This window comes from Mesocricetus auratus, unplaced genomic scaffold (genome assembly GCF_017639785.1).
Source record: "Mesocricetus auratus isolate SY011 unplaced genomic scaffold, BCM_Maur_2.0 Super-Scaffold_100003, whole genome shotgun sequence".
Taxonomy (NCBI): Eukaryota; Metazoa; Chordata; class Mammalia; order Rodentia; family Cricetidae; genus Mesocricetus; species Mesocricetus auratus.
In genome coordinates this window covers 6,262,085-6,288,978 of record NW_024429188.1, presented here as the reverse complement: position 1 = coordinate 6,288,978, position 26,894 = coordinate 6,262,085, and the positions used below count along the sequence as shown (strand labels likewise).

The window sequence follows — 26,894 nt, the reverse complement described above, 5'->3', positions numbered from 1 at the left end:
AAGGGGAAATCTAAATGTAAATCTCTAAAAAGCACTTTCCCACTTGTATGGGAAAAAACAGAGAAGGAATAGAGAAAGAAATCATATTTTATTAATTCATTAATCTAAGATATAACTTTAGCATACTGTGGTGGTTTGAATAAAGTGGCTCCCATAAGCTCATGTAGTTGACTGCTTAGTCATGGGGAGGGGCACTATTTGAGAAGGTTTAGGAGGTATGATCTTGCTGGAGGAGGTGTGGCCTTACTGGAGGAAGTGTGGCCTTACTGGAGGAAGTGTGTCACTGGGGATGGGCTTTGAGGTTTCAGAAACCCATGCCAAGCCCATAGACACTATGTCTTCCACCTGACTGTGGATCCAGATATAGTAGAACTCTCAGCTACTTTTCCAGACCATGTCTTCCTGAATGCATATCACCATGCTTCTGACATGATAATAATAGAGTAAACCTCTGAAACTGTAAGCCTGCCCCAATCAAATGTTTTATTTTACAAGAGTTTCCCCGGTCATAGTGTCTCTTCACAGTAACAGAACAGTAACAAAGACAGAAATTGGTATAAGGGAGCCTGGTATTCCTATTATGGGCCTGATTATGCTGCTTGTTGGAGGAATATGGAAGATTTGGGGACTCTGAACTAGAAAAGTGGTTAGATGCTTTAAGGCTTAATGGGCCATCCTAGTAGGAGGATGGAAAGCAGTTCTGAGGGTAATTTGAACTGTGGGGGTCCAGTTCAAGTTCTAGAGGAGAAGATAATTAGCAAGTGACCTAGAGCCATTCTTGTGATATTTTGGCAAAGAAATGTGGTTGCTTTTCCCCCTTTCCCAAAAATCTGCCTCAGGATAAACTGAGGAATTTTAGATTAGTGACATTGACTGAGGAGTTCAAGTTAGTCTTGACTGTGTTGTGTAGTTTAGTAATCAGTCTTACACAGACCTATAATGAAAAGGAGGAAGCTGAGCAAGAAAAATCACAAAATGTAGTTTGAGAAAAAAGGGGGTACCAGGAAGTGTAAAAGAGCTATGTCTTGGGCTCAAGGAGATTAAAAGTTTAAAGAAGACCCTGGTGCTAGATGGAATAAAGGGAGTGGTGACCTCAGGGAGAGGCCCTACCAAGTTAAGCTTCGAACTTGTGAAAAGGAATGAAAGAAAAGCTTAAGCAGTGAAGAAAACTGTCCAAAACAGAAAGCTAGTGAAATGTATTTGAACGAGGGGGCCAAGCTCCAGCCCCAGCAAGCAGAAAAACTTGGCAGCTTGGGCCACATGGTTACGGCTTTTGAGTCCAGGATACAAGAAAGGGGCTATGAAATTTCCTTCTGTGGCTAAGGAAAGTAGCTGAGGCCAGGTGTTGTGGCAGAAGAGGCCCTGCATGGAAGCCCAGAGAGACCATTTTGCAAAGCTGTGAAGGTGAAGTCCAGATTGTATTGCAGACCCCAAGAAGTTGGTGATGCCTGAGTTGTAGTATACCTGCTAAGGAGAACCGCAGACCAGGTGTGGCACCAGCCCAACAGAGAGAAGGGTGTTACAGTCAACAGGAATTAGAGATCTGAAGAACACTTTGATATCAGACATGTTGATGCAGAATTTGGAGTTTTCCATGCTGGTTTTGGTCTTGCTTTGGTCCAGTATTTCTTCGCTATGCTTCCTTTTTTCTCTATTGTAATGATAATGTATATTCTGTGCCATTTTATGTTGGAATTGTATTATTTTTGTACTTTACAATGGGTTAAAGTTAAGAGATTGCCTGAGTTTCAAAAGTCTTTGAATTTTGGACTTTTAAACAATGTTGAGACTGTGATAGACTATGGGGATTTTTAAAGAAGAACTGAATGCATTTTTTGCATTACTATATGGCTACAAGGCTATGGGGATCAGGGGATAGAATGTGGTATGAATAAGAATAGCCTCCATAAGCTCATATATGTGAATGCTTAGCCATCAGTGAGTGGCACCAGGCACTATTTGAGAAGCATCAGGAGTTGTGGCTTTGTCAGAGTAGGTATGACCTTGTTACTGGGATGGTCTTTAAGGTTTCAAAACCTAAGCCATACCCAGTGTGTCTCTCTACCTCTGTGCCTGAGGATCAAAATGTAGAACTCTCAGCTATTTCTCCAGTGCCATGTCTGCCTTCATGCCGTCATACTCCCTTCCATGATGATAATGAACTAAGCACCTGAAACTGTAAGCAAGCCTCCAACTAAATGTTTCCTATTATAACAGTTATGGGCATTGTGTCTCTTCACAGCAATACAACAGTGACTAAGACAGATACCTACTCTGAAAAGTGGGATAAGATTTCTGGGACACATACACACATACATAAATACACATACAGACACACACACACACACACACACACACACACACACACATACACACACACTCCCCTAGATTTTTGTGATGAGACTCTCAAGCAGCTCATAAACTCCAAGTCAGACAGCACCCAAATCAGGCAACAGTGAAGTGCCTACAGAGTCCTTTAAGTGCTCCAACAGAGACAACATTGAACTATGCAGAACAGTGATGGGGAAGGAAAAGTTATCTTAGAGTATGTTTGAGAAAACAGTATTTAAACGAGGCCTTTAGGGTAGGTATCTTTTACTGGTGGGTATGAAGGTGAAGGTGGGGAGCAAGGACACTGTAGGTAGATTACAAGTAGGTAGATACTACTTGAACAAAGATATAACATCTGCAGAAAGCAAAGTATGTTTTGGGGGAAGGGGTCAACCACTGTGGTTGGGGCCTCAAAAGCTAGAATAGTCAACTCTGGATGGTCTTGAACAGAAGTAAAAGGGCTTGGGTTCAAAACTTGACTCAAGGAGACCCTTGGAGACTACAACTATTATTGGTCTTGTACTCTGAAATATGATTCTGAAGGTCTATGTGAGCAGTTAAGTTGAATAAACAGAATAAAAGAGGAATCATGACAGAGACAGATCTGCTCCTATGCCATGAGTTTCTTCATTCAGTAGAAGCTCCTCAGGCTTGGAATTCTGTACAGTGGCTCTTTCTTGCCTCCTTGTCTCATCAAATGCGCCCCTCTTCCCAAAGCACCCATGTCAGACATATTCTTATCCATAAAGGATTTGATGCCCATCAGTCAGCAATCCCGTGAGCATCCTCAGCATGCTATCTGAGAATTCCTAGTCCAGCTTTGGTCTTGTTATGTATAGCATTCAAGGTTAGAACTCTTCAAGGATAGCACTTGAGTCTCACCCATTCTTATTTCTTTCCTAATGCTTGGCATGGGTTCTGGCACATGGAAAACTTTGGTAAATTAATTAAAGAAAGTGGAAGAAGGGTAAGGAAGGACAAATTGGGGGTTGACTGGAGGTAGATTTTGTGCCAGGTGTAACTTGGTAGTACAGTGTATGCTTATTATAAACAAAGCTCTGGGTTCAATCCCTAGCACATAAAAAAGAGGAGAAATAGAGTGAAGGCTTGATGGGAATGAGGGGAGGGTGACTGGATGGAAGGGAGTAGATACAATGTTGGGACAAACAAGAGAAAGGATGAGAATAAAATAATGGATGAAAGGAAAAAGAGTACAGGATCCCTTTCTCTTCCCTTTAATATAGTCATGCATTAGACCTAGTGGAGAATGTCAAATTTGAAATCAACCATATCCTGGTCCTGTCACTTTTAACTGTGTCCCTTTAGAAAGGGTATTTCACCTTTTTACCTTATTTTTTACTACGAAATGGTGAAAATTATAATAAGAAAAATGGTGTTATTGGGGGCTAGAGATATGGCTCAGCAGTTAAGCGCATTGACTCCTCTTCCAGAGGACCCAGGTTCAATTCCCAGCACCCATATGGCAGCTCACAATTATCTCTAACTCCAATTCCAGGGGACCTGACAGCCATGGAAAAATATCAATGCATATAAAAATAGTATTATTGATGGGACAATGTAGCTGTGATAAAAATACTTGCAGTCCTCAGAGGGTTGCTTTGAGTTTGCAAGCCTTCTTAAGAGTAGATTTAGTCTTAATACTGGTTTTTCTATGCCTAAAACCTTGCAAGGTATTAGGTACAGAACATAGTCTCATGACCACCGTGACAGTGGTAATAGTAGTGGTAGAAGAGGTTCTAATCCTAGAAACAAGAGTGTGCAGCATTTTTTGTACTGAAAAGTTTGGCCTTCTACCTTCCTCAGTAGTGGGGATGTACAGCAAATGATTCCTGTGACATACCTTTAGTTGGTGTTCCGATCCAGTTGAGATATCGTGTGAGCTTTGTAGAGATGTAGGTCTTGCCCCGAGCTGGTAAACCCACCATGATCATCATTGTGGGGGAATTGGTGAACTGTGGTATAGATGCTGGAAGACAAACAGATCCTCAAAGGCTTATCCCTACACTTAGAGGCTCTTATGCCATTATCTTAGAGATGTAGAGTTGGAAACCACACTACTTTCATCATTATGAGAAAAAGAGGGGGTTAAAATGGGTATCACAACTTTTCTTAGACTCATCAGAAAACTGAGGCTGAAGTGCAGATAGTCAACTTAAACATGTAAAAACAGGCATCAAGAGGACAATAGGACTCTGGCATTTCTTAGTTGATACAGACAATGCTGAACAACATACCAACTCATAAGAAGGTCAAGATAAAAACGACTAACAAACTGCTAAGCTGGTTGTGGGCCAATGTGCTGCTTATAAGGACTGCAGACAGATAGCTTTACAAGCATTTCAAATTTCATCCAGGTGCTGGCAGAGAAAAATCCTGAGAAAAGTATTGTATAGTTATGGCTTGGGAAGGAGAACAGAACAATAACTATTGCTTATATTCTGCCCAGAAAATTTGCTCCATATTTCTGCAGGGAAAGTCTTACTATTCCAAAAGAAAGGCAGCAGAAACCATAGCTTGAAAGCACTGGTGGCTAACTTACTGCATCTGGCAGCCAATACTGACCAATCTACCCCTTCTCTCCTGGAAATCAGGCCAGACCAATTTACCTTCTCTTACCTGGAGGGAAAACATTTCATTTTGCAGAAGGAAGGGAAACAAAAGTTGAAGGCACTGATGAAAACTCTCTGACATGGGAAGAAATACAGAAAATGTGTCTGCTAAGCAGGGAGCTAGGTCTACTTACTATATTTGGAGGGCAAGAACACTTGTGACAGGCATACCCCAAATACTCAAGATAAGCCTGCCAAGGACTGAGACTTAATAACAGAACAACTCAGTTCCCCATTCTTCACTACCAAATAGCTTCATTGAAAATAGTAGTGAAGGGGGCTGGAGAGATGGGTCAGCAGTTAAGAGTACTTGCTGCTCTTGCAAAACACCCAGGTTCAGTTGCTAGCAACAATGTATCAGCAGAAAAACACCTGTAATTCCAGTTCCAGGGACTCTGTTGCCCCATGCTGAACTCTGCTGACCTCTACAAGCACATATACATGCAGCAAAGCACTCAAACACATAAACTTTTTAAAGAAATCTAAAAAAAACCAATATGAAATGGTAGTGAAATGCATCTTTATGAGATGGATTGTCTCTAGGATAAAGGGGGGAAATCAAGACCAAACAAAAAGTCTGAAGAGAGAGAAAGCATCAGAAACAGACTTATTTATGACACTGATGCTGGAATTATCAAACTAAGGAGTTCATCTGCCTATGACTATTGTGGTAAACTCTTTGTTTAAAAGGTAATCACACAGGATGAGAGAGCTATCTACGGCTACTTTACTAAACCAGTGTAATCTCTAAGAACATTCACACTCACAGATAAGTACAGTCCTCTCCATTCATTAAGGAAACTTCTCTTTGCAACATACAGTGACCACTAAAGAAAGTCACAACCAATCAAAATGCAGAGTTGTGGAACCCACTCCCAGTGAATACAGTCACAAAATAACTCTCACCCAAGACTCAGGAAACATTGAGGAAAAGTTGTCAGAAAGCATATAAGAGCCAGAGGATCAGGGAGTTTTCAATGAGATTGTGTCTCCTAGTAAGGTCAGGAGCTATACTCATGAACTCTCACCAACATGACTGAATAAACATGAGCTGAACAATGATGAAAACAATAAACATGTCAAAGTACACTGAGGAAAGACTATGAGACCTCAAGCCTAAACAAAAAACTACATACAGACAACTAAGGAATGCTGAGAGCAGAAGCAATACAGTCTTAACAAAAGAAGAGTACATCAATTAACAATCCAATACCAAATGGTGAGTCCTGAAAACATACATATGAGTAAAATTATAAAGGCTGAAAGGGTTGCTGTGAGGAATATATGTATATATGCAATCAATGAAAAAGGAGATCAGGAATTTGAAGGAGAGAGTGGGAGAGACATATGGGAGAATTTGGAAGGAGAAAAGGGAAGGAAGAAATTGTGTGTTTATAATACCAAAACTAGAATTAACAGCACAGCTGAAAGCTCTAGAACACAAAGAAGCAAACTCGCCCAGGAGGAGTAGACGCCAGGAAATAATCAAATTGAGGGCTGAAATCAATAAAGTAGAAACTAAGAAAACAATACAAAGAATCAATGCAACCAAGAGTTGGTTCTTTGAGAAAATCAACAAGATAGACAAACCTTTATCCGAACTTACCAAACAGCAGAGTGGGAACATGCAAATTAACAAAATCAGAAATGAAAAGGGGGACATAACAACGGACTCTGAGGAAATTCAGAGAATCATCAGGTCATACTTAGAAAACCTGTACTCCACAAAATTTGAAAATTTAAAGGAAATGGACGACTTCCTGGATAGCTATCACTGGCCAAAATTAAATCAAGAACATATAAGCAATTTAAATAGACCTATAACCCCTATGGAAATAGAAGCAGTAATCAAAAGTCTCCCAACCAAAAAAAGCCCAGGTCCAGATGGCCTCAGTGGAGAATTCTACCAGACATTCAAAGAACAGCTTATACCAATTCCTCTCAAAGTATTCCATGCAATAGAAGCAGAAGGGTCTTTGCCAGACTCTTTCTATAAGGCTTCAATAACCTTGATCCCCAAGCCACACAAAGACACAACTAAGAAAGAGAATTTCAGACCAATATCCCTCATGAACATTGATGCAAAAATACTCAATAAAATACTGGCAAATTGGATCCAAGAACACATCAAAACAATCATTCACCACGATCACGTAGGTTTCATCCCAGGGATGCAGGGATGGTTCAACATAAGAAAATCCATCAATGTAATCCACCATATAAACAAGCAGAAAAACAAAAATCACATGATCATCTCACTAGATGCTGAAAAAGGCTTTGACAAAATCCAACACCCCTTCATGATAAAGGTCTTGGAGAGATCTGGGAGAACAGGAACATACTTAAACATAATAAAAGCTATATAGAGTAAACCAATAGCCAACATCAAACTAAATGGACAGAAACTCAACGCAATTCCTCTAAAATCAGGAACAAGACAAGGCTGTCCACTCTCTCCATATCATTTCATCATTGTACTTGAAGTTCTAGCCAGAGCCATATGACGACAAAAGGAGATCAGGGGGATACAAGTTGGAAAGAAAGAGGTAAAATTTTCACTATTTGCAGATAATAAGATAGTTTACATAAATGACCCAAAGAAATCTACCAGGGAACTCTTACAGCTGATTAGCACATTCAGAAAAGTGGCAGGTTACAAGATCAACTCAAGAAAATCAGGATCCCTACTATATACAGATGATAAAAGGGCTAAGAAAGAAATCAGAGAAACATCACAGTATAGAATTGCCACAAACAACATAAAATACCTTGGGGTAATGCTAACCAAACAAGTGAAAGACCTGTATCGCAAGAACTTTGAGTCTTTAAAGAAAGAAATTAAAGAAGCCCTCAGAAAATGGAAAGATCTCCCGTGTTCTTAGATAGGTAGGATCAATGGAGTAAAAATGGCAATCCTGCCAAAAGCAATCTACAGATTCAATGCAATCCCCATTAAACTCCCAGCACAATTCTTCACAGACCTTGAAATAAATTTTGTATGGAAAAACAAAAGAACCAGGATAGACAAAACAACCCTGTTCAACAAGGCAACGTCCGGAGGCATCACCATCTCTGAATTCAAGCTCTATTATAGAGCTATAGTCCTGAAAACAGCTTGGTATTGGCACAAAAATAGACAGGTAGACTAATGGAATCGAATTGAAAACCCTAATAATAACCCACACACGTATGAACATTTGATCTTTGACAAAGAAGCTAAAAATATACAATGGAATAAAGAAAGCATCTTCAACAAATGGTGCTGGCATAACTGGATGCTGGCATGTAGAAGAATGTGGATCCATCCATGTCTATCGCCATGCACAAAACTTAAGTCCAAATGGATCAAAGACCTCAACATAAATCCAGCAACACTGAACCTCTTAGAAGAGAAAGTAGGTGGTACCCTTGAACGAATTGGTACAGGAGACAGTTTCCTGAACATAACACCACTAGCACAGACAGTGAGATCCACAATTAATAGATGGGACCTCCTGAAACTGAGAAGCGTCTGTAAGGCAAAGGACACAGTCAGCAAGACAAAAAGGCAACCCACAGAATGGGAAAAAATATTCACTAACCCCACATCTGATAGAGGGTTGATCTCCAAAATTTAAAAAGAACTCAAGAAGCAAGTCTTCAAATCATCAAAGGATCCAATTAAAAAGTGGGCTGCAGAACTAAATAGAGAGTTTTCAATAGAGGAGTCTAAAATGGCTAAGAGGCACTTGAGAAAGTGCTCAACATCCTTAATCCTCCGGGAAATGCAAATCAAGACAACTCTTAGATACCATCTCACTCCTGTCAGAATGGCTAAAATCAACAACACCAACGACAATTTATGCTGGAGAGGATGTGGTGAAAGGGGAACACTCCTCCATTGCTGCTGGTGGGAGTGCCAACTTGTTCAGCCACTTTGGAAATCAGTGTGGAGATTCCTCAGAAAATTGGGAATAAACCTACCACAAGACCCAGTAACTCCACTCTTAGGCATATATCCAAAAGATGCCCATTCATACAACAAGGATGTCTGTTCCACTATGTTCATAGCAGCATTATTTGTAATAGCCAGAACTTGGAAGCAACCTAGATGTCCCTCAACTGAAGAGTGGATAGAGAAAATGTGGTACATTTACACAATGGAGTACTATTCAGCAGAAAAAAAACAATGGAATCCTGAGATTCGCAGGCAAATGGATGACACTAGAAGAAACCATCCTGAGTGAGGTAACCCAGTCACAAAAAGAGAAACATGGCATGTACTCTCTCATATATGGATTTTAGACATAGATCTGGGGAGTGCCAGCCTACAATCCCATGGCTGGAGAGTCAGGGAAAGAGAACCTTCATTCAGTGGCTGATGGAAGAAGAGGCAGTCTCCCACGGCTAAGCACTGAGCTGAACTCAAGAAAGCCAGTAACAGAGAGGGAGGACTGATGACCAAAGGGATTAAGACTGGGCTGGTTTAACACCCAGAAACAGCTGACCTGACACGGGTTAACTCTTGAATCCCAGACTGATGCCTGGGAATCCAGCATGGAGTTAATCAAGACCCCCTGAATGGGGGTGTCAGTGAGGAGGCCTAGGCAATCCATGGGGCCTTTGGCAGTTGACCAGTACTTATTCATGGCATACAAATGGACATTGGGTGCCCATCCTACTATGAGAGATGCACTCTCACCCTGGACTCTTGGGGGAGGTTCTAGGCCCTGTCCTGGATGAAATGACAGACTATGAACACCCCATGGAAGAATTCACCCTCCCTGGGGAAAGGAGGGGCTATTGGATGGGTGGTGGAAGGGGGTGGGAGGAAGTGAGGGAAAGGGAGAGGGATGTGAGATTGACATGTGTAGAAACGTTGTTTCTAATTTGAATTTAAATTTAAAAATAAAATTTTTAATAAAAATACCAAAACTAAAATAAAATACAAAGGACAGCAAAAATATGGGACCTAATTAAAGAGTACAATAACATACTTAGAATATGCACAGGGGAAAGAAGAGGCAGAGGAAATACTTGGAAGACATAATGGACTAAAGTTTCCAAAATTAGTGACTGACACCAAACCATAGATCTAAGAAGCATAGAAAATTCTAAGCACAAAAGTGTAAAGAATCACATGGAAACATAATTTTACAGACAATTAGTACAAAAATAAAATCTTGAAAGCAGTCAGGACAGAGTGTAAATGAGGAACATATTCCCTACTGAGAAACAAGAATTGTCCTGCATTTTCCTACTGCCCTTTTCAGCCTTTCCTTCTAGCCCATCTCCACTCCTTTGTGACACCAGCAGACCTGCAGAACTACTCTCTATCAAAGATCCTCAGTGGCTAAACTAGGCAGTAACTCAGGTAGATAGCCTTTATTATCCTTCTGTCATTCACTGTGGTCTCTCCAGACATACCCTTAGTCCTCCTGCAGTCTGAACACAAGAGCCTATATTCACAGCCCACATTCATTCCCTTGGAAACTCTACCTTTTGGTGTGGACCCAGGATGCCCCTAGTTATTTTTGCTCACGCCTTTTAGGCTTTCCTTCTAGCCTAACTCTATTCTTGGTGATAATTATTGCCCCCCCCAAATAAACAGACTGTACCAGGGACTTCACAGCCACCACATTTGGGAAGGACCCAGAGTGGGCAACAGCAACCAATGAATGAATTACCCACCCATACAACATTGCCAAGACTAATTTCTAAGTCAAGAAATATTTCAAATATCATGATTATAGCTGCTTAAAATCCAACACAAAACAAAAACATGAACAGCCAAGATAATATGACTTCTCCAGAAGCCAGCAACCCTATTGCAATATGTCCTGAGAAAAGCAACTTAACTGAAACACAAGACAAAGATTTCAAAATAAGAATTGTGATGTTCAAGAGCCTTAAAGGGCATGAATTAATGCCTTAACAAAGATCATGAAAACACAAACAATTAATTGAAAAAATGTAAACACTTCAGGATATGAAAGCAGAATTTAACAAAGAAATAGAATAAATGAAGAAAACCCATACTGAAATAAAAATGGAAATGAAAAATTCTGGCTGTCAAACAAAAACCTCAGAGACACACCTCACCAACAAATTAAAAGACATAGAAGACAGAATTTCAGTTATTGAAGATAAGGTGGAAGAAATTGATAGTTCAAAGAAAATGTTTAGTCTAAAAATTACCAGGCAAAAAATACTCAGAAATTTGGGACATTATGAAAATTACAAATCTACAAATAATAGTAAGAAGAAGAAATCAGTTCAAAGGAAAAGAAAATATTAAAATATTTTCAGGAAAACCATGAAAAAAGAAGCTCCCCAATCAAATGGCAGAAATACCTATCCAGTTCTAAGAATCATATAGAGCATCAAATAGATGGGTCAAGAAAAGAAATTTCCTATGACACAATAAAAACAAAATATATATTAGACAAAGAAAGGATATTAAAAGTGGCAAGGAAAAAAAAGCAAGACCCATATAAAGGCAGAACTATAAGAATAGTTAATGGAATCTCTCAAAGTGAGAAGCATTCTCTCAGGAGGGCTCTGAGAGACCACAGAGGTCATCCCCAAGTAAAATACCTAGAAAAGCTGTCAATCACAAAAAATAAAAAATATATATAAGAAAAGAAGAAGAGACAGTGGGTGGTACCCTTAAACGAACTGTTACAGGAGACAGCTCCTGAACATAACACCAGTAGCACAGACAGTGAGATCAACAATTAATAAATGGGACCTCCTGAAACTGAGAAGCTTCTGCAAGGCAAAGGACACAGTCAGCAAGACAAAAAGGCAGCCCACAGAATGGGAAAAATATTCACTAACCCCACATCTGACAGAGGACTGGTTTCTAAAATTTACAAAGAACTCAGGGAGCTAGTCTCCAGAACATCAAAGCATACATTTAAAAAGTGGGGTATAGAACTAAATAGACAATCCTCAACAGAGGAGTCTAAAATGTCTGAGAGACACTTAAGAAAGTGCTCAACATCCCTAGCAATCATGGAAATGCAAATCAAAATAACTCTGAGACACCATCTCACTCTTGTCAAAAAACAATGATAGTTTATGCTGGAGAAGATGTAGAGAAAGGCGAACACTCCTCCACTGCTGGTGGGAGTGCCAACTCGTCTAGACACTTTGGAAATCGGTATGGAGTGGAATCAGTTTACCACAAGAAGCAGCAATTCCACTCTTAGGCATATACCCAAAAGATGCACATTCATACAACAAGGATGTCTGTTCCACTATGTTAATAGCAGCCTTTTTTGTAATAGTCAATACCTGGAAGCAACCTAGATGCCCCTCAACTGATGAGTGGATAGAGAAAATGTGGTACATTTACACAATGGAGTACTACTCATAGAAAAAAATGGAATCTTGAAATTTGCAGGCAAATATATGGAACTAGAAGAAACCATTCCTGAGTGAGGTAACCCAGTCAAAAAAGACAAACATGGTATCTACTCATTCATATATGGATTTTAGACATGGATCAGGGGAGTGCCAGTCTACAATCCCACTGCCAGAGAGTCTGGGAAACAGGAAGGACCCTAAGACAGATATGCATGGTACTCCAGAAAAGGGGAATGAGGCAAGATTTCCTGAGCAGATTGGGAGTATGTGGGGAGGGGAGAGGGAGCCTGGAAAAAGAGAGGGGGGGAAGAAGAGTGGAGAGGAGGACATGGGGGAGCAGGAACGTTGAGTCAGGGGAAGTATAGAGGAGAGCAAAATGAGAGATACCATAACAGAGGGAGTCATCATAGGTTGAAGGAGAGATCCTGCATTAGTGAGACTTCCAGAGATCTACAAGGATGACACGAACTAGTAAACTAAGAAATAGTGGAGAGACTACCTTGAATGCCCTTCCCTGATAATAAGTTTGACAACTATCTTATATGCCCTCCTAGAACTTCCATCCAGTGACTGATGGAAGCAGAGGCAGACACTAAACTAAACACTGAACTAAACACCTGGAAACCAGAGACAGAGAGGGAGGAGTGATGAGCACAGGGGTCAAGACTGGGCTGGTGAAACCCACAGAAACAGCTGACCTGAACAATGGGGAGCTCTTGGACACCAGACTGATGGCTGAGAGGCCAGCGTGGGACTGATCCAGACCCCCTGGATGCAGGCATCAGTGAGCAGGCTTAGGCAATCTATGGGGCCTTGGGTAGTAGATCAGTATTTATCCCTGGCATACAAATGGACTTTGGGTGCCCATCCAACAACGAGGGATGTCCTTTCAGCCTGGACTTTTGAGGGGAGGGCCTAGGTGCCACCCTGAACGAAATGACAGACTCTGGAGATCCCCCATGGAGGGCTTCACCCTCCCTGGGGAACAGAGTTGGGATTGGGTAGGGGGTTGGGGGGGGTCTGGGGAGGAAAGGAGGAGGGGAGGAAGAAGGAGCTGGGATTGACATATGAAGCAAGCTTTTTTTCTAATTTAAATAAAAAAACACAGAATGAGGAATGCTGGAAATAGAGAAGTTGGGTAAATAATCAGGAACTCCAAATGTAAGTACAACCAATAGAATATACAATAGATGGAATACAGAATCTCAGGCATTGAAGACTCACTAGAAGACAGACAGTTATCGACCAAAGAAAATTTCAATTCCAACAAATCCCTAACACAAAATATCCAGGAAATATGGGATACCGTGAAAAGGCCAAACCTAAGAATGATAGGTATAGAAGAAGGTGAAGAAATACAGCCCAAGGATACAGAAAACATATTCAATAAAATCATAGAAGAAAACTTCCCCAACCTAAAGAAGGATGTCACTATGAAAGTACAAGAATCTTACAGAACACCAAATAGACTGGACCAGAAAAAGAAGTCCTCTCACCACATAATAATCAAAAAACCAAAATTCTGAGCAGAAACACCAGAGACCTGAGGACTGCACAGAGCAGATCCAGATCCCAGCCCAATGGGATTCAGCCCACCCAGAGACTGCTAGCTTCCATGCCCCAATCTCCACTAACGGGACAGGCAAGGCCAGGGTCCAGCCTACCCAGAGTTTGCTAAGGTCCTAAGACTAGGATGGCCTCCATCCATGCAAGACGAAAGCTACCAGGGTATTGGATCTGCTCCAACATACTGGAAAGGAACCGTGGTCACATACCAACCAGGGGAGGAAGAGAATCCTTCTGCACCCAAAGGAAGAAATGATGGGAAGGAGACAATACAAAAACACACACACCAACAGAAAAACCAATATGACACCACCAGAAACTAGAGAATCTATATCCTCAAGACATGTATAGTCCATTGTGGGAGAACCAGATGAGAAAGACCTTAAAAACAACTTCATGAAAATGATAGAGGCCCTCAAAGAAGATACGAGAAAATTCCTTAAAGACATGGAAGAAAAAGCAACCCCAAAAATACAAGAAATGGAGAAAAAACAATCCAAAAAATTAAGGAACTGTAAGAAATGGAGGAAAAAACAATCTAAAAACTGCAAGAAATGGAAGAAAAAACAAACCAAAACTTCAACAAATGCAAGAAAGACAAGAAGAGACAAAGCAAAAATTACAAGAAACAATTCAAACAGTGCAAGGGTTGAAAGCTGAAATAGAGACTAAAAAAAAACACAGTCTGAAGGAATGCTGGAAATAGAAAAGCTGGGCAAACGGTCAAGTACTACAGATACAATCATAACCAACAAAATACAAGAGATGGAAAACAGAGTCTCAGGGGTTGAGGATACACTAGGGGAAATAGATTCATCGACCAAAGAAAATCTTAAGTCCAACAAATCCCGAACACAAAATATCCAGGAAATATGGGATACCGTGAAAAGACCAAATCTAAGAATAATAGGTATAGAAGAAGGTGAAGAAATCCAACTTAAAGGGGCAGAAAACATATTCAACAAAGTCATAAAAGAAAACCTTCCAAAATAAAAGACATGCCAAAGAAAGTACAACAAGCCTACAGAACATCAAATAGAGTGGACCACAAAAAGAAATCCCCTCACCACATAATAGTAAAAACCCCAAATATACAGAATAAAGAAAGAATATTAATAGCAGCAAAGGAAAAAGGCCAAGTAATATACAAAGGCAAACCTATAAGAATCACACATGACATGCCATGGAAACTCTGAAAGCCAGAAGATCCAGGATAGATATTCTACCAATACTAAGAGAACATGGATGCCAGCCCAGACTACTATACCCAGCAAAGCTTTCAATCATTATAGATAGAGAAAACAAGATTTTCCATGACAAAACTAGATTCAAACAATATGTATCCACTAACCCAGGCCTACAGAAAGTTCTGGAAGGAAAACACCAACCCAAGTGAGTTAACTACAACGAGAAAAACAGGCAATAGATAATCCCACCTTACCAACAGTCAAAAGAAAAGATGTGGAAATACACTTATAATTCGACGACCATCAATTATTAGAAAACAAACAAGGATGAGCTATCAATGGTCATTAATATCCCTCAATATTAATGGTCTTAACTTGTCCATAAAGCGGCACAGGCTAACAGAATGGATTCGAAGACAGAACCCATCCTTCTGCTTCATACAAGAAACACACCTCACCCTCAAAGACGGACATTACCTGAGAGTTAAAGGTTGAGAAAAGAATTTCCAATCAAATGGACCCAAGAAACAAGCTGTGGTAGCAATCCTAATATCTAACAAATTAGACTTGAAAATGAAATCAACCAAAAGAGATGAAGGAGGTCATTACATACTCATCACAGGCGAAATCCACCAAGATGAAGTTTCAATTCTGAACATCTATACCCCAAATACAAAGAAACATTACTAAAAATTACATCACATATAAAGCCAAACACACTTATAATGGGAGACTTCAACACCCCACTCTCACCACTAGACAGGAATACCAGACAAAAACTCAACAAAGAAGCAAAGGGTCTAATAGAAGTAATGACGCAACTGGGATTAACAGACATCTATAGAACATTTCATCCACATTAAAAAAAATATACCTTCTCACCACCACATGGAACCTTCTCAAAAATCGACCACATACTTGGCAACATATCAAACCACAGCAGCTACAAAAAATTGGAATAACTCCATGCATCTTATTAGACTACCATGAGTTAAAATTAGAATTCAATAACAACACAAATTGTAGAAAACCTACAAACTCATGGAAATTGAATAATGCACAACTGCACCATTCCTGTGTCAAAGAAGAAATACAAAAAGAAATTAAAGACTTCCTAGAATTCAATGAGAATGAAGGCACAACATACCCAAACCCATGGGACACTTTAAAAGCAGTGCTATGGGGCAAGTTCACAGCACTAAGTGCCCACATGAAGAAACTGGAGAACAGTTATACTAGAGAATTAACAGCACAGCTGAAAGCTCTAGAACACAAAGAAGCAAACTCCCCCAGGAGGAGTAGATGCCAGGAAATAATCAAATTGAGGGCTGAAATCAATAAAGTAGAAACTAAGAAAACAACACAAAGAATCAATGCAACCAAGAGTTGGTTCTTTGAGAAAACTAACAAGATAGACAAACCTTTATCCGAACTTACCAAACAGCAGAGTGGGAACATGCAAATTAACAAAATCAGAAATGAAAAGGGGGACATAACAACGGACACTGAGGAAATTCAGAGAATCATCAGGTCATACTTTGAAAACATGTACTCCACAAAATTCGAAAATTTAAAGGAAATGGTTAATTTTCTGGATAGCTATCACTTGCCAAAATTAAATCAAGAACAGATAAGCAATTTAAATAGACCTATAACCCCTATGGAAATAGAAGCAGTCATCAAAAGTCTCCCAACCAAAAAAAGCCCAGGTCCAGATGGCCTCAGTGGAGAATTCTACCAGACATTCAAAGAACAGCTTACACCAATTCTTTTCAATGTATTCCATGCAATAGAAGCAGGAGGGTCTTTGCCAAACTCTTTCTACGAGGCTTCAATAACCTTGATCCCCAAGCCACACAAAGACACAACTAAGAAAGAGAACTTCAGACCAATATCCCTCATGAACTTTGATGCAAAAATACTCAATAAAATACTGGCAAATTGGATCCAAGAACACATCAAAACAATCATTCACCACGATCAAGTAGGTTTCATCCCAGAGATGCAGGGATGGTTCAACATAAGAAAATCCATCAATGTAATCCACCATATAAACAAGCTGAAAAATGAAAATCATATGTTAATCTCATTAGATGCTGAAAAAGCCTTTGACAAAATCCAACACCCCTTCATGATAAAGGTCTTGGAGAGATCTGGGATAACAGGAACATATTTAAACATAATAAAAGCTATATACAGTAAACCAACAGCCAACATCAAACTAAATGGACAGAAACTCAATGCAATTCCTCTAAAATCAGGAACAAAACAAGGCTGTCCGCTCTCTCCATACCTTTTCAACGTGGTACTTGAAGTTCTAGCCATTGCCATACGACAACAAAGGGGGATCAAGGGGATACAAATTGGGAAGGAAGAGGCCAAACTTTCACTGTTTGCAGATGATATGATAGTTTACATCAGTGACTCAAAGAACTCTACCAGGGAACTCTTACAGCTGATTAACACCTTCAGCGAAGTGGCAGGCTACAAGATCAACTCAAGAAAATCAGTAGCCCTACTATATACAGATGATAAAAGGGCTGAAAAAGAAATCAGAGAAACATCACCCTTTACAATTGCCACAAACAACATAAAACACATTGGGGTAAAGCTAACCAAACAAGTGAAAGACCTGTATCACAAGAACTTTGAATCTTTAAAGAAAGAAATTAAAGAAGCCCTCAGAAATTGGAAAGATCCCCCATGCTCTTGGATAGGTAGGATCAATATAGTAAAAATGGCAATCCTGCCAAAAGCAATCTACAGATTCAATGCAATCCCCATTAAAATCCCAGCACAATTCTTCACAGACCTTGCAAGAACAATAATCAATTTTGTATGGAAAAACAAAAGACTCAGGATAGCCAAAACAACATTACTCAATAAAGCAATATCTGGAGGCATCACCATCCCCGACGTCAAGCTCTATTATAGAGCTATAGTCCTGAAAACAGCTTGGTATTGGCACAAAAACAGACAGGTAGACCAATGGAATTGAATTGAACACCCTGATATTAACCCACACATGTATGAACATCTGATTTTCGACAAAGAAGCTAAAAATATACAATGGAATAAAGAAAGCATCTTCAGCAAATGGAGCTGGCATAACTGGAGGCTGGCATGTAGAAGAATGTGGATCGATCCATGTCTATCGCCATTCACAAAACTTAAGTCCAAATGGATCAACGACCTCAACATAAATCCATCCACACTTAACATGTTAGAAGAGAAAGTGGGTGGTACCCTTGATGGAATTGGTACAAGAGACAGCTTCCTGAACATAACACCAGTAGCGCAGACAGTGAGATCAACAATTAATAAATGGGACCTCCTGAAACTGAGAAGCTTCTGTAAGGCAAAAGACACAGTCAATAAGACAAAATCGCAGCCCACAGAATGGGAAAAAATATTTACTAACCCCACATCTGATAGAGGACTGATCTTCAAAAAATTTACAAAGAACTCAAGAGGCAAGTCTCCAAAACACCAAAGGATCCAATTACATAGTGGGCTACAGAAGTAAATAGAGAATTCTCAACAGAGGAATATAAACAGAGACACTTAAGAAAGTGCTCAACATCCCTAGCAATCATGGAAATGCAAATCAAAACAACTCTGAGATACCATCTTACTCCTGTCAGAATGGCTAAAATCAAAAACAGCAACGACAATTTATGCTGGAGAGTGGTGAAAGGGGAACACTCCTCCATTGCTGCTGGCGGGAGTGCCAACTTGTAGAGCAACTTTGGAAATCAGTATGAAGATTCCTCAGAAAAATGGGAATCAGTCTACCACAAAACCCAGCAACTCCACTCTAAGGCATATATTCAAGGTTGTCTATTCCACTATGTTCATAGCAGCATTATTTGTAATAGCCAAAACTTGGAAGCAACCTAGGTGCCCCTCAACTGAAGAGTGGATAGAGAAAATGTGGTACATTTACAACAATGGAGTACTATTCAGCAGAAAAAAACAATGGAATCCTGAAATTTGCAGGCAAATGGATGGCACTAGAAGAAACCATCCTGAGCGAGGTAACCCAGTCACAGAAAGAGAAACATGGCATGTACTCTCTCGTATACGGATTTTAGACATAGATCTAGGGAGTGCCAGCCTACAGTCCCATGGCCAGAGAGTCTGGGAAACAGAACCTTCTTCATTAAGTGGCTGATGGAAGCAGAGGCAGACTCCTACGTCTAAGCACTGAGCTGAACTCAAGAAATCCAGTGAGAGTGAGGGAGGACCGATGACCAAAGGCATTAAGACTGGGCTGGTTTAACCCCCAGAAACAGCTGACCTGACATGGGTTAGCCCTTGAATCCCAGACCGATGCCTGGGAATCCAGCATGGGACTGATCAAGACCCCCTGAATGTGGGTGTCAGTGAGGAAGCCTAGGTAATCTATTGAGCCTTGGGTAGTAGATCAGTATTGGCTCCCATCCAACGATGAGAGATGCACTCTCACCCTGAACTCTTGGGGGAGGGTCTAGGCCCTGCCCTGGATGAAATGACAGACTATGGACACCCCCATGGAGGGCCTCACCCTCCCTGGGGAAATGAGGGGATATTGGAGGGGTTGGTGGGAGGGCATGGGAGGAGGGGAGGGAAATGGAGAGGGACCTGGAATTGACATGTGAAGCAACCTTGTTTCTACTTTAAATTTAAAAATAAAAATATATAAAAACGAAAAAAATAAAATAAAACAAGCAAACAAACAAATAAAAACAAAATAGACTAAGAAAGAAGTCAGGGAAACAACACCTCTTACAACAGCCTCAAATAATGTAAATTATCTTGGGTAACTCTAACCAAGCAAGTAAAAGACTTCAACTCAATGAAGTAAGAAATTGAAGATGATATCAGAATATGAAAAGATCTCCCATGATAATGTCACAGGATTAACATAGTAATAATGGCTATCCTACCAAAAGTAATTTACAGATTCAATGCAATCCCCATCATAATTCTAACACCATTCTTTACAGACATAGAAGGGACAATTCTCAACTTCATATGGAAAAAGAAAAAACAGAGGATAGCTAAAACAATCCTGAATTTTAAAAAAACTGCTAAAGCTATCACCATCACTGATTTCAATTTGAACCAGAAAACTATGATAATAAAAACAGCATGGTACTGGCACAAGAACAGACATACTGATCAATGAAATCGAACTGAAGACCCAGACATGGACTGGTCTTAAGGACAACTGATTTTTTTTATAAAGAAGTCAGAAATACACACTGGGAAAAAAGACAACATCTTCAATACATAGTCTTGGTCAGACTTAAGTTAGAAGGTAGAAGAACGGAAATAGTTCTGTATCTATCACCCTGCACAAAACTCAACTCTAAATAGATCAAAAACCTCATAAAACCAGATACACTGAACCCGATAGAAGAGAAAATGGGGAATTGCCTTGAATTTGGTGGCACAGGAAAAGACTTTCTGAACACAAAATATAGCTAGGCAATAACACCAATAATTAATAGACAGGATCCCATGAAACTAAGACGCTATTGTAAGGCAAAGGACACCATCATTCTGACAAAGCAGCAGCCTACAGAACGGGAATAGATTCTCACCAATTAGACATTAAATAGGAAGCTAATATCCAAAATATATAAAGAAATCAAGAAACAAAATATCATGAAAATAAATAAGAATTAAAATGGGTAACAGAAAAACAAAAAAAAATCAGGATAGCTAAAACAATCCTGTGCAATAAAAGAATTCTGGAAGTACCACCATCCCTGATTTCAAGCTCTACTGAAAAGCTGTAGTAATAAAAGCACATGGTGTTGGTATAAAAACAAACAGTTGGATCAAAACGGAATTGAACACCCAGATGCAAATCCACACACCTATGGACACATGAGTTTTTTATTATAAAGAAGCTAGACTTGTACACTGGAAAAAGGGAAAGCATATTCAAAAAGTGATGCTTGTCTAAATAGATATTGGCATGTAGAATATTGTAAATAGAAACACATCTATCACCCTACACAAAACTCAAGCCCAAGTGTTTGCAAAGACATCAACATAAAAGGAAGACAAACCAAACACGATAGAAGAGAAAGCAGGGAATAGCCTTGAACACATTGGCATAGGAAATAACTTCCTGAATAGATCACCAATAGCACAGGCACTAAGATCAACAATTGATAAATGGGACTTCATGAAACTGAAAAGCTTCTATAGAGCTAAGACACCATCAATAGGACAAAACGGTAGCATACAGAATGGGAAAAGATTTTCACCAACTCCACATCTGACAGAGGGCTGATGACCAAAATATATAAAGAACTGAAGAATCTAGTCATCAATAGGCCAAATGATCCAATTAAAAAATGAGGTTCAGATCTAAACACAATTCTCAACAGAGGATTCTCAAATGGCCTAGAAGCACTTAAAGAAATGTTTGACATCCTTAGCCAACAGGGAAATACAAATTAAAATGATGGTGAGATTCCATCTTACACCTGTCAAAATGGCTAAGATCAAAAACACAAGTGACAGCTCATGTTGGCAAGGATGTGGAACAAGAGGAAAACTCCTCCATTGCTAGTTCAAATGCAAACTTGTATAGCAACTTTGGAAATCAATATGACAGTTTCTCAGAAAATTGGAAATCAATCTACCTCAAGACCCAGCTATTCCACTCCTAGGCATAGGTATAGGCAGGCACAGGATGGTCCATCTGACCACAAGTACACTTGCTCAACCAAGTTTATTGCTGTTCTATTCAGAATAGCCAGAAACTGGAAGCAACCTAGACGTCTCTCAACAGAAAAACGGATAAAATGTGGTACATTTATACAATGGAGTATTTCTCAGCTGTTAAAAAATAACATCAGGAAATTTGCAGGCAAATGGATGGAACCAGAAAAAAAAACCATCCTGAGTGAGGCAACCGAGACCCAAAAAGGCAAACATGTTTATATACTTACTTGTAAGTGCATATTAACTATAAAGTAAAGAATAATCACACTACAATGTTACAGACAGGGAGGCTAAGTAAAGAGGAGTGGGGAAACTCCTGAATCTCCCTTAGAAGGGGAAAAAGAATAGATATTGTGGGTGGAATGGGGCGGGTGGAAATGGGACCAGGAGAGATCATGTGGGGGGAAGGATGGAAGGAAAGAGTACTTAGGTGAGACAACTGGAATTGGGGGGAATCTCAGGGATGAGCTAGAAACTTTGTGCAATGGAAACTCCAAAGATTCTAAGTCATGACCCTACCTAAGACTCCTGTAATAGGGGATATAAAACCTGAACCAGTCATCTCCTATAACCAGGCAGGACTTCTAGTGGAGTAACTGGGACTCCAATGCAGCCACAAAACCTTTAACCTACAATTTGTCTTGCTTGCAAGAAGTACTATGATAAAGGTGGCACAGAAATTGTGGGAGTGGTCCATCAAAGACTGGCCCAGCTTGAGACCCATACCACAAGAGGAAATCAACCCCTAACACTGCCAGGAGAGCCAGGAACCAGAGGTTGGATAGCCCAGAGACCTAGGATAGAAGCAAAAAAGACTGGCAATAAAATAAAAAATGAAAAGGTTGGGCAGGGGTGGTGCACACCTTTAATCCTAGCACTAGGGAGACAGAGGCAAGTAGACCTCTGTGAGGTCAAGGCCAGCCTGGTCTACAAAGCAAGTTCCAGGACAGCCAAGGCTACAGGGAAACTCAGGCTTGAAAAAAAATAGAAAGAAAAAAAGAGAAAGAAAAGGTCAATGAATTGATTTCCAATGATATTCTGCTACACTCGTAGACAGAAGCCTAGCTTAATCATCATCAGAGAGGCTTTATTAAGCAACTGATGAAACAGATGCAGAGAGCCACAGCCAAACATTCAGCAGATTTCAGGATTGTAGTAGCAAGAGGGTCAGGAATATCACATGAAAACTCCCAGAATTAACTAACATGGGCTCATAGATGTTCACAGAGCCCGAACTGACAACCAGGAAGCCTGCATGGGACTGACCTAGGTACTCTGCATATGTTACAGATCTGTAGTTTGGTCCTCTTATGGAACGCCTTAACACTGGGAGCTGTCTCTCTCTTTTGCTGGCTTTTGGTACCCTTTTCCTCCTACTGGGTTGCCTTGTCCAGCCTTAATATGAGGGGAGGTGCCTAGTCATATTGCGACCTGATATGCAATGTTTGGTTGATATCCCTGGGATGCCTGTCCTGAAGGGAAATGGAGGAAGAATGGATAGGGGGAGGGGAGGTATAGGGGTAGGACTTGGAGAGGAGGAAAGGGAAAACTGAAGGCAGGATGCAATATATGAGAGAATAAATTTAGAAATAGGTACAGATCTAAACAGAGAATGGCTGAGAAACAAATGTTCAACACCCTTAACCATCAGGGAACTACAAATAAAAACTACTTTGAGATTCTATCTTACACCTGTCAGAATGGCTAAGATCATAACAAATGATAGCTCTTGCTGTCAAGGATATGGAACATGAGGAACACTCCTCCATTGCTGGTGGGAGTCCAAACTTGCACAGCCACTGTGAAAACCAGTGTGGTAGTTCCTCTAGATGATGGGAATCCATTTACTGAAGATCCAGCTATATCACTCTTGGGCATTGTCTTAGTTGGGGTTTATATTGCTGTGAAGAGACACCATGAACCGTGGTAATTTTTTCCTTTTTGTTTATTCATCTACTTATTTTACCCTCCCCTCCCAGTCTCTCCCCACCCGCCCCCAATTCCCTCCTCTATCATCTTCATCCAGGAAAGGTCAGGTCTCCTATGAGTATCAAGAAAATATGGCATATCAACTTGCAGTAAGACTAAGCATCTCACCAAGATGAGCCAGTATGAGAAGTGGGGTCCCGAAAGCCACAGCAACTCTTATACAGGAAAACATTTAATTGGGCTGGCTATACAGTTCAGAGATTTATTCCATTACCATCATGGTGGGTGATATGATGACATACAGGTAGACACAATTCTGGAGAAGGTGCTGAGAGTCCATAGGTAACAGGAAGTGAACTATGACACTGGATGTAGCTTGAGCATAGGAGACCTCAAAGCCCAGCCTCATAGTGACATACTTCCTCCAACAAGGGCACAACTACTCCAACAAAGCCATACCTCCTAATAGTGCCACTCCCTATGAGCTTAAGGAGGCCAATTACATTCATACTACCACAGGCGTATACCCAAAGGATGCTTCATACTACCACAAAGATACTTGCTCAGTCATAATAGCCAGAAAGTACAAATAACTTAGATGTCCCTTAAGAATAGATAAAGAAAATGTTGTAAGTTTACACAATGGAGTATCACTCACATTTTTAAAAAATGACAGAATGAAATTTTCAGGCAAATGGATGGAAGTAGAAAATATCATCCTGAGTAAGGTAACCCAGATCAAGAAAGTTAAATATGGTATATTCTCACTTTTATGTGTATATTAGCTGTGAAGAAAATGATAACCAAGCTACAATCCTAAAAACAACAGAATAAGAGACTAGAATATATCTCATTAGGAAAGTGAAATAGGATAGTTAGGAATCGTGTGGAGTGGAAGGATAAAGTGGGGAGGTTGAGGAGGCTGTAGAAGGAAATACAGAGAGATAGCTACAATTAAGGGCCATTTGAAGGGTAGTATGGAAACGTAATACAGTAGAAACTTCCCAAAATCTGAACATATATGAAAGTAATCTAAATGTAATTGCCACATAATGCGAGAGACAGAATCACAACTAGACATTTTTTTTGTCACCAAACAAAGCTATCAGTATTAGGGCTGGTTTATATCTAATTGAGGTATTGGCCAAAGAGGACCCATGGGAATCCCCAAACACACCAGGCTGTTGTCAAGACGATAGGCTACTCTCCACAATGACATCAAGGTGCTCTTGCTGAAAACAACATCTATACAAGTCACTGAACATGGGTATATCAAGCTGGTGCCTACACAGAACCTTCCCCACTATGTTTCAGCGTCTTTCATACAGTAATGTACTCTGTATGCTATCAAAAGAGAAATGTAAACACCAAGGCACCCACAAACTCTTTATATACAACAGGGTCCTGCCTGCAAGATATACTACTGTAATGGTGGCACAAAGCTTGTGGGAATATGCACCCAATTACTGATTTGACTTAAGACCCACACCAGGAGATGGAACCTATACCTGAAACTGTTTTGGTGACTAAGAATCTGAAATTGGATAGCCCAGGAACTGAGGGTGAAACCAAATAATACTAATCTAAAAAAAGAGAAAGAAACCATGTAGTGATAAAATGATTCCTAATGGCATTCTACTATACTCATAGAACCGTGCCTTGTTCAGTCATCATCAGAGAAGCTTCCTCCTGCAGCAGATGGGAGCAGATACAGATATCCACAGCCAGACATTATGCAGAGTGCAAGAGACTTTGGAACACTTACAGTCCCTGCATGGGTCAGTACCAGGTCCTCTGCATATATTGTGGCTTCCAATTTAATGTTTTTATGAGATTCCTGACTCATGTTCCTTCCCTTCTGTTTGTCTCGTGAAACTTCAATGCCATAATTTTATTTTATATTTTTGTAATATATTTTTGAATGAATGAAAACTTAGCCACTAGGGTAAAGGCTAACAACTGAACTGTCACTTGGAGAGGACAAAAAAATCAATTTTCTCTAGTGGAGTGACGTTGGATATATCAGTCACCAAGGACAGGGCTCACGTTCTGGAGTAGCTGACCAACATGTAATGGACTAGACAGGTTTTGTTTATTTCGTTGGGTTTTTTTTGTGCTTTTATTTGCTCACATTTTGGTGTTTTCTTTCCTTTTAGGGTGCTACTTTATTTTGTTTTCTTGGTTTGGAGGCTCTGTTGTTGTACTGGGTTTTGTTTGTGTTTTTGAGAAAGTACTTAAAGATGGGGGGAGGATATGGAAGGACTTGGGGTAGGGAAAATAAGATCAAAATATATTTAATTTTATAAATTATTTTATTTTTAAGTTTCTAGAAGTATTTTATTTTATTTTTTATTTAAACAACCTTATTTTACATACCAATCCCAGTTCCCTCACCCTCCCGTCCTCCCATTCCCCTCACCATTTCCCCATCCTACCCTCTATCCACTCCTCTGAGAGGGTGAGGGCTCCCATGGGGGATCATCAATGTCTGTCACATTATTTGGGGCAGGACCGAGACCCCCCCCCATATATTTAGGCTGAGAGAGTATCCCTCCACAGGGAATGGGCTGCAAAAAGCCAGTTCATGCACTAGGGATAAATGTTGGTTCCACTGCAGAGGCCCCATGGACTGTTCTAGCCCCGCAATTGACCCACACTCAGGAGCCCTGGTTCAGTCTTATACACGTTCCCCAGCTGTCAGTCTGGAGTCCGTGAGCTCCCACCTTCTCAGGTCAACTGTTTCTGTGGGTTTCCCCAACATGTTTTTGACCCCTTTGCTCATCACTCCTCCCTCTCTACAACTGGATTCCATGAATATGGCTTAGTGTTTAGTTGTGGATCTCTGTTTCTGCTTCTATCAGCTACTGGATGAAGGCTCTAGGATGGCATATAAGGTAGTCATCGATCTCATTATAAGGGAAGGGCATTTAAGGTAGCCTCTCCACTATTGCTTAGATTCTTAGTTGGGGTCATCCTTGTGGATTCTTGGAAATTTCCCCTAGTGTTCAAGTTATTTTAAATAATAAGAATACAAAATAAAAAGACTTAAAATTCAAGAAGGAAATTTTTAAAATTTTAGAAATAAAAAAATTACTTTTTAAAAAAAATTTTTAAAAAGTTAGAATTAAAGTGAAAACACACCATGCACAAATCTAGGGAACACAATGAAGATAGT

At 40.1% G+C, this 26,894-nt stretch overlaps 1 protein-coding gene across 6 annotated transcripts in view; it reads right to left on the bottom strand.

The window, feature by feature from the left end:
- Window positions 1-26,894, bottom strand: part of Pfkfb1 (6-phosphofructo-2-kinase/fructose-2,6-biphosphatase 1) — an 83,335-nt gene that overhangs the window by 28,210 nt on the left and 28,231 nt on the right. For 5 of the 6 annotated variants that reach the window (XM_040743992.1, XM_040743994.1, XM_040743993.1 and 2 more), the window contains one exon: window positions 4,193-4,318. The exons of the other annotated variant lie outside the window; for it this stretch is intronic. In XM_040743992.1, the coding sequence (XP_040599926.1) occupies window positions 4,193-4,318 (126 nt within the window). The remainder of the gene's footprint in view (window positions 1-4,192; window positions 4,319-26,894) is intronic. 6 annotated transcript variants of the gene reach the window in all.